This window comes from Lynx canadensis, chromosome C1 (assembly GCF_007474595.2).
Source record: "Lynx canadensis isolate LIC74 chromosome C1, mLynCan4.pri.v2, whole genome shotgun sequence".
Lineage (NCBI taxonomy): Eukaryota > Metazoa > Chordata > Mammalia > Carnivora > Felidae > Lynx > Lynx canadensis.
Genome location: NC_044310.1, coordinates 45,770,979 through 45,787,710, shown reverse-complemented (window position 1 = coordinate 45,787,710; position 16,732 = coordinate 45,770,979). Strand labels below are relative to the sequence as shown.

At 41.4% G+C, this 16,732-nt stretch overlaps 1 protein-coding gene across 1 annotated transcript in view; it reads right to left on the bottom strand.

Moving 5' to 3' along the window:
- C8A (complement C8 alpha chain) overlaps positions 1 to 16,732 on the bottom strand; it is a 68,470-nt gene that overhangs the window by 35,329 nt on the left and 16,409 nt on the right. The window contains 5 exon segments of the mRNA XM_030326581.1: positions 1,421 to 1,471; positions 1,473 to 1,611; positions 5,072 to 5,219; positions 6,190 to 6,334; positions 12,003 to 12,105. Of these exon segments, the coding sequence (XP_030182441.1) occupies positions 1,421 to 1,471; positions 1,473 to 1,611; positions 5,072 to 5,219; positions 6,190 to 6,334; positions 12,003 to 12,105 (586 nt within the window).

Below are 16,732 nucleotides of genomic sequence, written 5' to 3'. Positions count from 1 at the left end.
TGAAACTCGTCTCTGCCACCTACAGCTTTGGGCCTGACGCTTTATCCCTCTAAGTCTTTGAGTCTTTGTCATATCTAATGGGCGATGATACTATCTACCCCTTTGTGGTGTTGTGAGGCTTAGGTGAGAGAAATTGTGTGCAAGCCTAAGATCTGATGCATGGCAAGCATCCAGTGGGTGCAGACATCTCACCCAGAGGGTGAAGGGTACAGAAATGAATGACCTGGGAGTAGGCGCTGGGGCTGGTCATGAGCCATGTGGTGCTCCAAGGGACTGGGGAACCACACAGTTTTGGAGGTAGAGAGAATTTAGGGATCGTCAGCATTTTGCAAGCAAGCACTTTTCAACAGCAGAACCCTCTCTGTACACAAAATCACCTACAGAAAATCAAGACAGGAAAACTATCAGAAAAAGGATAAATACCATATGATTTAGCTTATATGTGGGATTTGAGAAACAAAACAAATGAACACAGGAAAAAAGAGACAAAAAAAAAAAAAGATTCTTAAATGCAGAGAACAAATTGGTGGTTGCCAGAGGGGAGGTGGGGGTAGGGGGGAAATTGGTGAAGGGGATTAAGAATACACTTATCATGGTGAGCACAGGGTGATATATGGAAGTGTTGAATCACTATATTGTACACCTGCAATGAATGCAACACTGTAGGTTCACTATACTGGAATGGAATGGAATGGAATGGAATGGAAAGAAAAGAAAAGAAAAGAAAAGAAAGAAGAAAAGAAAAAAAAAAAAAAAGAAGAAAGAAAAGAAGAAAAGAAGAAAAGAAAGGAAAAGGAAAAGAAAGAAAAGAAAAGAAAAAAAAAGAAAGAAAGGAAAGAAGAAAAAAAGAAAGAAAGAGAAAGGAAAAAAGGAAAGAAAAGAAAAGAAAAAGGGGAGGGAGGAGAAGAGGAGGCAGGAGGAAAGAGGAAGGGAAGGAGAAGGAAGCAAAAGGTGATCAGTGAGTAGCTGCCCCTGGTGAAGCAGGGCCTTGGACTCAGAACACTGCCCAGCCACCTCCTGTCCTGACCTCCAATTTACATGGCAGGAAACTGGGCCCAGGGAGAGGCAGTGAGCTGTTCAAGGTCTCAAATACTTACATTCTAACAGATTACAACCTGGTAATAAGTCTTCTGACTAGCAGCCCAGAGAAATGGACCTCGAATCTGTTTCATTGGTTTGGGAATGGAGCCAAGATCTAGCAAGTGGATGGTCACACTCATGTTGTGCCTCTTTTTGGCCCTGCCCTTGCCTGTCCGTGCCCTTCAGCACAGAACATGGGTGGGGCATACGTGAAGGGGCCTTCGGACACCAATGAGCTCTACAGGAAATAGAGTCTTCCTAAGGCAAGGCGTCCATCCCCATCAACAGGCCTCTCCCTCCCTACCCCACAGCGGCCTGTGAGCACCCTGTTCAGACTTACTTCAAAGTGGTACTTGAGGAAGTTGTAGGGTTTCCGGAAGTACTTCTCATCTTTCTCCGTAGTAGAGACGCTCACAGGCAGGGTCATAGCGAAGCGCTCGCCACTCCCCGTTGTATACTGTCTCACACTGGCCCCCGTAATACCTGGCATCGTACACGCTCTGAGTTTCCTGCTGGGTCAGGATATTGTACCTAGAGTGAAAAGGCAGGCAGCTGCTGGAGGAGAACACTGAAAAGGCAAAGAGAGCATAAAATATCCCCTGGAAGACGTTGTTGCTGGTCTGAGCAATGGTTTCACAAACTGTGTTCTCTGGAGCCCTAGGGTTCCTCAAAGTGTCTTAAGGGCTACTTTGCGTGACACGGGGAACCAGAGTGGGCGGAGCCGGGCCCCCAGGTTTCCCTTTCACCAGAGCAGCTGAAGGTTCCATCAACACCTAGAATAGGGCGCCCCCAGAGAAGGCACTCCTAAAAATCGGGTGTTTGAGTTAAAGAGTAATATGCACAGTTATCAAAAATCCAGGCACAGAGCTGGAAGCCTGAGCCCACTTCCTAGCTCTGCCACACCTAGCTGTGTGATCTTGGACAAATCACTTAACCTCTCTGTGCCTCGGTTCCATCATTTGTAAAGAGCAGTCAATACTACTGCCCTCAGAGTGTTAAATATGAGCTGCAACATACAAGGAGCCATAAAGTACTTGGCATATATTAAGTAGCAAGTAATGCTGCCATTGTGGGGTTTGTGTTTGTAGTGTTTCGGGAAAAAGGCTTTGCTGGTAGAAAAAAAAAAAATAGACTTGACATATTGGGTGTAACTCACGTTGCTAAGTTGAGAATCTGACCCTCAGAAAGGCCATTGTTTTCAGGGCGGCCTGGAATGTCAGAGGGTACAATTTGAAAATCATGGAGACTCCTGTTGAATTTCCAGTTTGATCACCTACCAGCTCTGTGAATTTGGATACATTATAGATGGCTTTCTGAAGTTCATTTTCCTCATTTGAAGAACCGACAGAATAAAACCACTTCTCATGGTTTTTGGGGTGTCTAAATGAGAGCATTAAAGTAAAATGGAAGGCCGTTGAGAGTCCATACTATGCACTCACAAGGGATACTTCCTCTCCCCTAGCCCAGTACCCTCCCAGAAATACTTTCCTTTGCTTTTCTCTCTGGGGCATTTCACATCCATCGCCTGGGCACTACATTTTAAGCCACAAACGGTGGAACCTTACATAGGCATAAACAGCGTTACATAGATGAAATACAGCTTTAATTTTCTAGAAAAAGAGAAAGTTAATGGAACAAAAACATTTCACTTTGGCTAAGAGATCCAGGACCTAACAATCGAAACCTCTTATGATATAGTAATAAAATGATTTCTTGTCTCTGCCTCTCAAACTCCTATTCAGCCTTTATACCCAACTCAAACAGTGCCCCCTCTATCTGACCCTCTTTGATTATCCTGGACAGACAGCTATTCCTTCCTCTGTGTTCCCATGGCAGTCAGTGATTACCTCTGTCATAACATGTGTCATATTTTTTCATTCCCTCCATGAAAAGACACAAAGGCAGAAGATGAGCAGGGGGTTCACTATGAATAAAACCTGTCTTGAAGAAATAAATGGGTAATTATAGAGCACCTAGCATATAGTAGAAATTCAAGGTATGTTAACTTCCTTCTTCCCTTCCTCTCTCCATCTCTTCCTTCATATTATGGAAGTGATGTAATAATAGCTATGGTGAATTGAATACACATTCTACCAGACGTGTAGCATGTGTTAACTTTCAACCTCCTGACAATTTTGCAAATGCAGAAACTGAAGCGCAGAAAAATTAAGCAATTTGCCTATAGTCACAGATAAAATTTTTTGATGCTAAAATCTGCGTTCCTTCCCTTTACTTCTCTGCTTACTTTTCTATCTTCTCGACCATTGAACATGTTTCTGCCTTTGCTTATAAATATAGGCTCTCCGGTGAGCCAAACAGAAAGTCAAAAGAATAATTAGTTTTAAGACGTACTATAACCTCTAAGCATAAGAGGTTACTAAGACTACTTGTATTTAGACAAGCTGTTGCAGAAACCCCAATGAAAATAAAAAGATATAGAGAAATGCCACTTTTTGGAAATCTATGCAGAAATACACACATGCACAAAGATACATGTACAAGGATGTCCACTACAGCATTGTTTATAATAGGGAAAAAATGGGAAACAATATAATCATCTTTCAATAGTCAAATAAATTTTCATGTAGTGATACTATGGGAGAAGAATCAGCAGCCTTTTTTTATGAAGGCCAGACATGAACTATTTTCGGCTTTACGGCCCATAGGTCTTGTTGCAACTGCTCAACTCCATCACTGTAGGGTGAAAGCTGTGTTCCAATAAAACTTTATTTACAAAAACAGACAACAGGCCAAATTTGGCCTTCAGGCCATAGTTTGCTGACCCCTGTTATGGAACATTATGTTGCTTAGAAAAAGACAATAGAAAATATGGGGGGAAATCTTCCAAATATATTAAGTTAAAAAGGCAAGTTACATACAATATGTATAATATGATCACATTTATGTAAAATATGCTTATGTCTATCATGCACAATACGTATAGGCACAGCTTCCATACAATGTATATTTTCGGTGCATTTTTTCCATGATCTGAAAGTCCTACACCAAACTGTTACACAGGGGTCAGTTCCAGGGAAGGAAGTGAGAGAGGGTGATTGGGTGGGATGGGGGTCGGGGAGGGTGAAGGAAGACTTTCATTTTTTTTACCTCAAACATATTTTCTTTCTGTAGCAATAAATTAAAAATTTAAAAACTGGGAAATGCTTAAATTAAAAAAAAATAGGTATCAGGATAGGCTTCTGAGATCTTGAACAGAATAAAAAACCAGCTGTTGGGAGTGGGCGTGGGGGCCATTCTGCTGGTTTCAGTGTTCTGTGTAGATAAAGCACACTCGTGAAGTGTATTTCAATGCTCCTTTGAATCACACGACAGCAAGGTCATGGTCTGTGATCTTTTGCCAATAAGCAGGGATTCATTTTCAAGTTAACACCTCACTATTTCATGCTTCCACTCTGTTTATCCCCACAGTCATGATCAAAATCAATAAGAATCCCCTTTGATGAGTATTAGGGGCTGAATTGTGTCCCCCTGACATTTATGTGTTGAAGTCCTGGACCTCCGTACCTCAGAAATTGACTATTTTGGTGAGAGGGTCTTTACATAGGTAATTAAGTTAAAATGAGGCCATTAGGGTGGGCCCTAATCTCGTATGACTGGTGTCCTTATAAGAGGTGGTTAGGACCCCGACACACACACAGGGAAGGGCAATGTGAAGACACAGGGAAATGGCAGCCATCGACAAGCCAAGGAGGGAGGCCTCAGAGGAAACCAATTCTGCCATCACCTGGCCTTGGACTTCCAGCCTCCAGAGCTGTGAGAAATACATTTTTGTTTGTATAAGCTATACGTTTCTTTTGCCATTGCAGCCTGAGTGGACCAATATGCCACCTTAGGGGGACAGAGAGAGTTGCCTCACAGGACACTCGGCAGAGCAATTCTCCTAAAAGACCCTCTTGTGTTGCTAAAACTAATACTCGTGATTGAAGAGAAGCCATTCCCTGGGCCCAAGCAGTCAGGAAGCAGGACTCACCCCAAGGCCGCACTCTCTGACCCTGGAATGGGGTCATACAGGCTGCAGTCGCTTTCCATGACCCTGACATCTTCACAGTCATCCTCGTCAGAGCCATCAAGGCAATCCTTGTCTCCGTTACACACGAGGTGGCGTTTCAGGCAGCGACCTGAGAGAGGAGAGGCTGTGGATGCTTCCAGAGCCTCCCAGACTCCTCCCTCTTCCCATGACCCGCATCCAGAGTCACCAAGCCCCCCCTACTTCTGAAACAGCCCCTCCCCCGCCTTCATCATGTCCATCCTGTCTCTGTCCTCACTGCCTCTGCCCTCCTAGCAGGCTCGCTGTCTCCCACCCGTAGCCCCCACCCCCTGTTCAGGCCCTGCAGCAGGCTCCCCTCTAGAATTCATCCTCCATATGCAGCTCCAGTGACCTTTCTCTGTATCCTTCTGTGGCTCCTAAATATTCCCATTCTTCCAAATGCCACGGTCTAGCCCCCAGTTCCCTACCTGGCCCAACCTCTACCTCTCTTCCCAAAGCCCTGACCTGCAATCATTCTGCACTGTCGCCAGCCCTTAAATCCCTGTGCTTTTGCATATTCTTTCTCTTAGCAAATCCATTGCTCCTTTCTAAGTCCCAACTCAAGTGCCCTTTTGAAGCCTGCTCTGACTTCCCAGCACAGGTTTGAGCATCCCCTGCCAGAGAGTCCCCTTGGACCATGAGCAAACACCCATTACGCTGGCTATCATACAATATTATCATCACTCCTTATAGGTCTCTGTTCCAAAGAGACTAGGAGTACCTCGAGGTCAGGCACATCATCTTTTCATCTCTGTATCCCCAGCAGGTAGAACACTGCCTGGGACATACATGCCCAGTCAATATTTATCCAATGAATGGATGAATGAGTGAATTGTACCTTTTCTAAATGAATCAACAGATGTTCCTACAAACTTACATCAAAATTACTTGGGTTACTCGTCGGCTTAAAATGCAGATTCCTGAGCCCCATCCCAAACCTACAGAATGCCAACTTCTAGGGGAAGGGCTCAGGAGTCTGCATCTTCACAAGCTCGTGAGTGACTGTTTTTGCACATTAAGTTTGACGGGCGCAGCTGTTATCTCACTGGAACGCTACTCACCTGTCTCCTTACACTGGAAATCCTGTCCACACTGCGCTTGCTCTAGACAAGCTGTGGGACTCTGACAGCTGGCTTGATCCCAGACATCACCACTGCAGATGGTTCCCCCAAACTTGTTTGGCTGCAGGAGGCTCCGGAATCGGTACTAAATCAGATTTTGAACCAGACACATTCATTGTCTATCAATCAAACAAGATTTGTGCAGGCGGGTGTCAGCTCAACATAAGGAATAACTGTCTCGTGATTGAGAGGTGCCTAAAAAGCTGTCTTTGGAGGGGATGTTCATAACTGGTGGTATTCAGCCAGAGGTGCCTCAACCATCAGCAGGGATATTGATGGGCCTTCAAGCATCCAATGAAAGACTCAAACAAAATATTTCTGGGGTCTTTTTACTTGAAAGGAAGGACCTTCTCCCCTCCCTTTTCTTCAACCACTTAGTACCTATTCATCTTTCATGATTCACAGTGTACCTCCTCTGAAAGCCTTCCCTAAGTAACATATTCCATAGTTCCCTGCACCTCCTTCTCTCTTCCCATTTGTCATATAAGGTCGTGATCCCTTGTCTGCTTATTCATTTACCTTTCTTACTAGTTTAAGAATCTTTTGCATGGTGAGGAGGAGTGGTGAAGGAAGGACCACGTCTTATTTGACTTCATACACTTGGCACTTGATCTAGGATCAGGTACACAGGAGGCACTTTTATGAGATGTTTGTTGCTTTCCCTCTGTACCATTTCTTCCAGTCATGGCATCCTCTCTTTCCTTGGAACATATCGCATATGGCTCAGGTGGGGATGATCTCACCCCCCAAGTCACAGGAGTGTGTGGGTATGAACCAGGCCAGGTCAACCAGGGCACCATATGCCAAATTACAGTGATTGGTTTAGAGATTGGTTCATGGCTCAACCTTAGGGCAATCATTAGTCTCTCTGAAGATTTTCTTTTAGAACTATTAGAAAAGACCATTTCTTTTTGCCCAAGTTGCTGGGAACTGTGGGCATCAAGTGGTCATCTAGCCTACTTATGTTAAAAGAGACCATCCAAGAAATGAAGACATCATCTCAGTCCCTGGGTTCAGCTTTGACTGCATATGAATAAATCCTTGTTGAAGGAATAAAATTCACACCAATCTTGGAGCTTTATGATTTCATGATACTGCTTTCTATATGGTGCATAGCTTTGGGCACTAGTGTAGAAAGAGGAAGCTGAACACTAGGATATTCAGAGAAATATGAGGTTCCATTCCGACCTTCAAGAAGCTTAGAGTCTAGTTGAGGAGACAAAATAGATAACAATAGAAAACATGCTGTATGGAGAGGTCCATGCAAAGTGTCCAATAAGAGAATGTGCAGTGCCATATTTTCTGCTGCCTCTTGCCTTGGCTCAGCCCACAGGCCCCTCCTTCAAGAAGGTTCATAACTAAGTAGGAAAGCACTGGTTTCAGCAACAAGAAAAGTGAGTTCCTGGCCTAATTCCTTCCTTCCTGCCTTCCTTCTTTCCTTCGTCTTTTTCTTTTTTCGTTCTTTCTTGTTTTCTTTCTTTCTTTCCATCTTTCTTTCATTCCTTCTCTCTTTCTGTCTTTCTTTTTCCTTCTTTCTTTTCTTTCTTCCTTTTTCTTTCTTTTGTTCTCTCTCTCTCTTTCTTTTTTTCTTTCTTTCTTTCGTCCTCTTTCTTTCTTTCTCCCTTCCTCCCTCCCTTTCTTTCCTTCCCTTTCTTTCTCCTTCCTTCCTTACTATAGCTAATACACAATATTACATTAGTTTCAGTTGTACAACAGAGTGATTCAACTTCTCTATGTTACACTCTTCTCACTACAGGTGTAGCTCCCATCTGTCACCATGCGATGCCATTACAATAACACTGACTACATTCTCTGTGCTGCACCTTTCATCCCCATGACCTACTCATTCCATAACTGGAAGCCTGTACCTCCCACTCCCCTTGCCCATTTTGCCCATCCCTCCACCACCTCCCCTCTGGCAGCCATCAGTTTGTTCTCTATATTTATAGATCTGGTTCTGGTGTTTGTTTTTTATTCCTGAATCTCTTTCTTACTTGCTATGTAAAGTATCAGTGCCTGGTACTTTGTGCCTCAGTTTCCAAATCTGTAAAATGAGGTGGTTGACCTAGATGACCTCACTAAGTATAGCTACTAATGATTCTTTCACCTGTGTTCATTTACCTTTGAGTTTCTATTTCCTAATATGTAAAGTATGATGACCCCTCACTTTGAAAGGGTGTTGTGAGAACTGAGAGAATGTGTGAGGAAATCACCTGGCTCTGTGTCTGACATATCATTGGTGCCCATTAAACAGAAGTGGTTCCACATCATTATCAATAGAGTTTTTCCAGAAGGTTCCAGTGGGTACATGTGGAGCTGCAGCTTCCCCTCCCTCCTCTTGTCTACTTCTGCCTCCACAACTGCTCATTGGCAAAGAGACAGAGGTAGCAAAAAAGGTGAAGAGTAAATCTGTCCATTTGCCTTTCCTACCTCCCAGTTAATAACAGTGATAAGGGATTTATAAACTCAATGGGAAGAGAGTGTGATTAACAATTGGTTTGGAAATATGAGGACATTTTCATTCTCTTCCAACCTCTTGCCCCACAAATCAGTACATAAAGAAGTGCTTAGCGTACCAACGTACAGCCAAATCTCCTTCTCACTCTTTAAAAAGTCCGTCAGAGTTTTAAGACCTGCAGTTACCAACACAACGATGATGATGGTAACTACCATTTATTGAGTGTTTGTTGGCTGGACACTTCATATTCTTTATCTCATTTAATCCCCACAACTTTAGGAGGTCAAATACTATTCTGAATCCCATTTTAAGCTGGGTTAGAATTCCAGTTCTGCTACTTACTGTGTATGTGTCACTGGGTAAATCACTTAACATCTCTGACCCTCAGTTTTCTCATCTATAGAATAAGAGATATGGGGGTCTTGTGAACATTAGCAATAATACATGTAAAGAAGTCAGCACTTTGCCTGCTGTCTTGAATATACTCAGTAATAAGAGTTACCACATCAATATCATTTTGTTAGCCTGCTGTTGGGCTACTCCAGAAGGATTTATGACTGAATGGGAATTGGATTAGATGGCCACTAATATCGCTTATGACTCTCCACAGAGTGGAGGGGGAAGCAGGAGAGTGAAGGGATCAGGCACATGGGCATTTTGGAATCAGACTGACCAACTGTCAAATCTAGGCTGTGCCTCTTTCTTTATGGGTGACCTAACCAAAGACCGTGGTATCTATCCGTCACTTACGGTTGGCTATGAAAGTCAGCTAAGAATTTATTAAAGCATCGGCACAGTGCCTGGTATATAGAAATGATTTAATAAACGGTAACTGTAAATGACATTATCACCTTCCCCTGGTTCCTGTATTGGAATGATGGTGCAGTCATGAGGTTCATTCCCACTGACTCCCCATTTTCTAGGTCGTTATCAAATAATGAAGACATTGTGTTGCCGAAAGGTTGGTGCAGAAAGTCCCTTAGGGATTTCTCCATGGTAGTGCCTGTGTTGGTATCATTAAGATATCATTTTCTTTTCTAGCTAGTCGATAATATTTCTTTCCAGAAATGCACATCTTTGTTTGGGTGATTTTGAGAGGAATAAAAACCATATGAATAAGAAGAAACTAGGATGGTCTTTCCCTTACATAATTAACAGAATTTGTTTTAAGGATTTCTTTAAAGACACATATGTCTTTTTGAGTCATTACTTTGAGAAGTTCAATTCTAATTTGAATAGCAAGTCATTCACCTGTGCTCTCTGCTGTCTACACAGCAACACATGAGGGGACAACGCAGTTTGGGATATGTAATAAGCTAAATACTGGCCAGGCAAAGAAAGCAAGTCCTCGTTCTTAAAAGTTGTAAATGGGGGCGCCTGGGTGGCGCAGTCGGTTAAGCGTCCGACTTCAGCCAGGTCACGATCTCGCGGTCCGTGAGTTCGAGCCCCGCATCGGGCTCTGGGCTGATGGCTCAGAGCCTGGAGCCTGTTTCCGATTCTGTGTCTCCCTCTCTCTCTGCCCCTCCCCCGTTCATGCTCTGTCTCTCTCTGTCCCAAAAATAAATAAACGTTGAAAAAAAAAATTAAAAAAAAAAAAAAGTTGTAAATGTTACCTTATTTGGCAAAGGGGTCTTTATAGATATTATTAAGGTTTTTGAAATGAGGAGATTACACTGGATTATCCAGGTAGGCCCTAACGGTCATCCTGGTGTTCTTATAAGGGGAAGGCAGAGGAAGATTTAACACAGACACACAAAGGAGACACACAGAAGAAGAAGAGGTAATGTGGCCACAGGGGTAGAGAGCGGAGCCCAGAGATTGGCCCCAAGTCAAGGATTGCCAGTGGCCACCAGAAGCCAGAAGAGGCAAAGAACAGATTCTCCCCTAGAGCCTCCAGAGGCAGCATGGCCCTGTCAAACTTCTGGCCTCCAGAACTGTGAGAGAATACATTTCCGTCGTTTTTAAGCCACCCAGTTTGTTACAGCAGACTCAGAAAAGTGACACAGGATATCAAAGCAAAATGAGATTCTGGGAGCCAGATATCTTTGAACGGGGCAGTCTGGGATTCCTTGGCATATCTCAGAGACAGGAGAGGCAAAATAAATAATTTCAGGCTTTGAAGCTGAATAAATGAGGTCCCAATTGTGTTCCCATCCGTAATGATTTTGAATTCCATGTGATTTTGAACAACTCATTCGCAAGGTAGCCCTGCGTGTCACCGAAGACTGGGTCTGGAGGCCCACTCTTCAGAAGCTCAGGGGAGAGAAGAACAAGTCTTGATTCAGGCAGTGGCAGCTGGTTGGAGAGGGAGGCATGTGTAGTAATCATACAAACAGCTAACATTTACTGAACACTTACTATATGTTAGGTGCCATGGAAAGCACTGTGCATACCTTACTCATTTAATACTCATAAGCCTATGCTGTAAGTACAATTCCTACTTCCATTTATAGATAAGGAATCAGAGGCATGGAGAGGATAAAATATATGCCCAAAGTAACATAACAAAGAAGATGCAGAGTCAGAATCCGAGTGGTAGAATCAGAGCTTAACCACTTAGACTTGACAGTAATGTACCAATAGACAATGTTCAGGCAATGGTGTTCCAACTGGGAGAGGTGGGAGCCTGGAGACATCCTACCCTGGGTACATCCAGTAAAGGCACGTGTTGTCTGTAGAGATTTTAAAATAGTAATAAAACAGAAGTTATTCTGCCTTTTATTATTACCATGAGCCAGTAATTATGAACAAGGTCAGAATTTTAATACTCCGCCCTAGCAGAGCAGGTGCTCCCAAAGTCCCCCTTTCTTTGAGATGACACTGGGTTTAGTGACCATTTTGGACCGTTCAAAACCACTTAGGTGGGCAAGATAGACTCTTGTCTGTTGATTGGGTGTGTCAGCCTTTTTAAGCCATGAAAGTAGAATCTTCAGGAACATTCTCTGGTTTATCTCAGCTCCCCACAGGTTATTAGCCCCTCTAAATGACCTTCATCGGAGAGCAACAGGTTGACCAGGATCCAGAGAGGCACGGGGATCAGTGTGCCTCTGTCTGAATGGCCCCCTCTCTGCACATCAGCCATTAACATATGCATCTTATGTAGCCTCACCCCATAATGACCTACAAACAAAAGCAGAAAAAGTTCCACCATCTATGTGCCCATGGCTTCCAAATACCTATTTCTAGACCTGATTTCGACCCAGACCTCAGATTTATAGACCTATTTATCTCCATTTAAATGCCTAGTTCACCATTCAAATATCGAATGCCCCCAACCTGGTTAAAAATGTCTTACCTTTTTGTCCTGACATGGAAAGCATTCTGTCCACTCTGACCAGGTGCTCAGCTGGCAGTTAAGTGCTGTCAAGGTGGAACTCTGAACAGCCCGACTTACTCTCCTGTAAAGAGGAAAGACCCTTACTTCAATTTTTAAGATTTATATTACGGTAATTTTTATTTTTGTTGTAAACTCAAAAAGGTCTTTTCATAGGAAGATATCTTAATAATATGAAAACAGATTAATTCTTCCTCACCTGTACTGAGATATAAATTTAAAAAATTGTATATATTTTAAAGGCACAATGTGATGGTTTGATGTACATTGTGAAGCGATCACCACAATCAAGCTAATTAATACATCTATTCCCTCACATAGTTATGTGTGTGTGTGTGTGTGTGTGTGTGAGAGAACACTTAAGATCTACTCTCTTAGCTAATGTCAAGTACACAATACAGTACTATTAACTGTAGTCAACATGTTGTACATTAGATCCCCTGAACTTATTCATCTTATAAATTTGTACACTTTGACCAACTCCTCCCCATGTCCCCAGTCCTTTGTAACCACCATTGTACTCTCTAGTTCTTTGAGTTACACTTGTGTAGATTCCACATAGAAGAGAAATCATGCAATATTATCTTTCTCTGTCTGGCTTATTTCACTTAGCATAACGTCCTCCAGGTTCATTCCATGTTGTTGCAAATGACAGGATTTCCATCTTCTTTAGGGCTAAACAGATGTTAAATTTTTTTATCTTTTTTTAATCATTTTAAAATTCAAGTATAATTAACATACAGTGTTATATTAGTTTCAGGTGTATAAGTATAATAATTCAACAATTCTATGCATTACTCAGTGCTCATCAGAATAAGTGTAATCTTAATCCTCTTTACCTATTTTACTCATCCCCCTACCCACCTCCCCTCTGGAAACCACCAGTTTGTTCTCTGTATTTAAGAGTCTGTTTTTTCCCTTTTTCTCATTTTTCCTTTGTTCATTTGTTTTGTTTATTAAATTTCGTATGTCAGTGAAATCGTATGGTGTTTGTCTTTGTCTGGCTTATTTCACTTGGCATCGTACTGTCTAGTTCCATCCACATTGGTGCAAATGGCAAAATTTCATTCTTTTTTTATGGCTGAGTAATATTCCGTTATATATATATATATATATATATATATATATATATATGCCACATATTTATCTATTCATCTATCAGCAGACACCTGAGTTACTTCCATATCTTGGTTATTGTAAACAATGTTGCAATAAACATAGGAGTGCACATATCTTTCTGAATTAGTGTTTTCCTTTTCTTTTGGTAAATACCTAGTGGTGGGATTCCTGGATCCTACGGTAATTCTATTTTCAGTTTTTTGAAGAAACTCCAGTCTGTTCTCCACAGTGGCTGCACCAGCATGTGTTCCCACTAACAGTGCTTGGGGTTCCTTTTTTCTCTACATCCTTGGCAACACTTGTTAGTTCTGGTGGTTCTTATTTCAGCCATTCTGAAAGGTGTGAGGTGGTATCTCATTGCGGTTTTGATTTGCATTTGCCTCCTTTTAGTGATATGGAGCATCTTTTCATGTAGTCTATATGTCTTCTTTGGGAAAATGTGTGTTCATGTCCTCTGCCCACCTTTAATAGGATTATTTGGTATTTTGATGTTGAGTTGGTGTTGGATATTAACCCTTTATCAGGTATATCATTGGCAAATATCTTCTCCCGTTCAGTAGACTGTGTTTTGTTTTCTTGATGATTTCCTTCGGTGCACAAAATCTTTTTATTTTGGTGTAGTCCCAATAGCTTAATTTTGCTTTTGTTTCTCTCGCCAAAAGAGATATATCTATAAAAATGTGTCTACAGGTGATGTCAAAGAAATTACAGCTTATGCTTTCTTCTAGCAATTTTATGGTTTCAGGTATGGCATTTAGATATTTAATCCATTTTAAGTTTATTTTTGTGTATGGTGTAAGGAAATGGTCCAGTTTCATTCTTTTGCATGTGGCTGTCTAGTTTTCCCAACATCATTTGTTGAAGAGACTGTCTTTCCTCCATTGCATATTCTTGCCTCCTTTGTCATGGATTAACTGATCATAAAAGCATGGGTTTATTTCTGGGCTCTCTATCCTGTTCCATTGATCTATGTGTCTATTTTTGTGCCAGTACCATACTGTTTTCATTATGATAGTTTTGTAGTATATCTTGAAATCTGGGATTATGATATCTCCAGTTTTGTTGTTCTTTTTCAAGCTTGATTCAGCTATTCAGGGTCTTTTATGGTTCCATACAAATTTTAGGATTATTTGTTCTAGTTCTGTGAAAAATGCTGTTGGTATTTTAATAGGGATTGAACTAAATCTGTAGGCTGCTCTGGATAATGGACATTTTAACAACACTGATTCTCTTAGTCCACGAGCACGGAATATCTTTCCATTTGTTTGCGTCACCTTCAATTCCTTTCATCAATGTTTTACAGTCTTTGGAGTACAGGTCTTTTACCTCCTTGGTTGAGTTTATTTCTAGGTACTTTATTATTTTTGGTGCAATTGTAAGTGGGGCTGTTTCCTTAATTTCTCTTTGTGCCACTTCATTATTAGTGTATAGACGTGCAACAGATTTCTGTATGTTAATTTTGTATCCTACAACTTTCCTAAATTCATTTACCAGTGCTAGTAGTTTTGGGGGGGAATTGTTCAGAATTTCCATACAAACTATCACGCCATCCGCAAAGAGTGAGACTTTTACTTCTTCCTTACCAGTTTGTATCAGATGCTGAATTCTTTAATTTGTAATGTTTGCCCATTGATTTGGGCATCTAGGTACCTGCAGAATGTACAACAGTGCCACCCTATATTCCCTTACCCCTCAGGTTACCTGGTGGGAGTGGGGATAGAGCAGGAAGGGTGTGTCAACAAACACAGGGATTCTTACTTGGAAGGCTTGGCAGTAAGGGCGCTTCCAACATTTGCATGATCGTATCTTCCTTCTTAAGAATTGCATGTACCGGGGCGCCTGGGTGGCTCAGTCGGTTAAGCATCCGACTTCGGCTCAGGTCATGATCTCGTGGTTCGTGAGTTCAAGCCCCGCGTCAGGCTCTGTGCTGATGGCTCAGAGCCTGGAGCCTGTTTCAGATTCTGTGTCTCCCTCTCTCTCTGACCCTCCCCTGTTCATGCGCTGTCTCTCTCTGTCTCAAAAATAAATAAACATTAAAAAAAAAAAAAAGAATTGCAGGTACTATTTTTTTAATTTATATCCAAGTTAGTTAGCATATAGAGCAATCATAATTTCAGGAGTAGAATCCGGTGATTCATCCCCTAATACAACACCCCGTGCTCATCCCAACAAGTGTCCTGGTTTTAAAATGAAAGATATGTGGCCTTGTGCCCTTTCTCTGTTTTTCTATTTTTTTATTGAAGTAAAATACACATTATGTAAGTGTGAGTATCCTACTCATTTTTACATGTGCAGTTCAGTGACATTCAGTACGTTCATATTTTTGTGCAACCATCACCACTGTCCGTCTCCAAAACTCTTTTCATCTCCCTGCATTAATTTTGAGATGCAAAATTTAAGCAAAGGAAAAGGCTGTACAAGTTTTCCTTCCAGCCAATCACAGTTCTGAGAAATGAAGAATGAAAATTTATTGTGTTCCTACTGTATGCAGGTGTGATGCCGGAGGGTTTATATAAATTAACTCTTTTAAATCTGTATCAGTCCTATGTGGATCAAGTTATTCTAATTTTAGAGAGACAAGTACAGAGGAGAGCTTGCAATTTTGTGCATTAATGTTGCATCCTACAACCTTACCGAATTTATTTATTACTTTTAATAGTTTTTTGGTGGAGTCCTTAGGGTTTTCCATGTATAGTGTCATGTCATCTGCAAATAGTGACAGTTTTACTTCTTTCTTGCCAATTTGGATGTGTTTTATTTCTTTCTAGTGTCAGATTGCTGTGATTAGGACTTCTATGATCATGTTGAGTAAAAGTGGTAAGAGTGGACATCCTTGTCTTATTCCTGATGTTAGAGAAAAAGGTCTCCGTTTTTACTGTTGAGTATGATGTTAGCTGTGGGTTTGTCATATATGAACTTTATTATGTTGAGATACGTTCCCTCTAAACCCACTTTGTTGAGAGGTTTTATCATGCATGGATGTTGGATTTTGTCAAATGCTTTTTTCTGCATCTTTTGAAATAATCATATGATTTTTATTTTTCATTTTGTTAATGTGGTGTATCATGTTGATTGATTTATGGATATTGAACAATTTTTACATCCCTGGAATAAATCCCAGTAGATCATGGTGAATGATTCTTTTATTGTGTCGTTGAATGTGGTTTTATTCATATTTTGTTGAAGATTTTTGCATCCATGTTCAGCAGAGGTGGCTTGTACTTTTCTTCTTTGATAGTGTCTTTGTCTGGTTTGGGTATGAGGGTAATGCTGGCCTTGTAGAATGTATTTGGAAGCTTTCTTTCCTCTTCTAGTTTTGAAATAGTTTAGGGAAAATGAGTATTAACTCTTCTTTAAATGTTTCATAGAATTCACCTATGAATCCATCTGGTCCTGGACTTTTGCTTGTTGGGAGTTTTCTGACTACTGATTCAATTTTGTTACTAATTATTGGTCTGTTCAGATTTTCTATTTCTTCCTGATTCAGTTTTGGAAGAGTGCCGATTTCTAGGCATCTCTCCATTTCTGTTAGGCTGTTCAATGTGTTGGCATGTTATTTTTGTAGTAGCCTT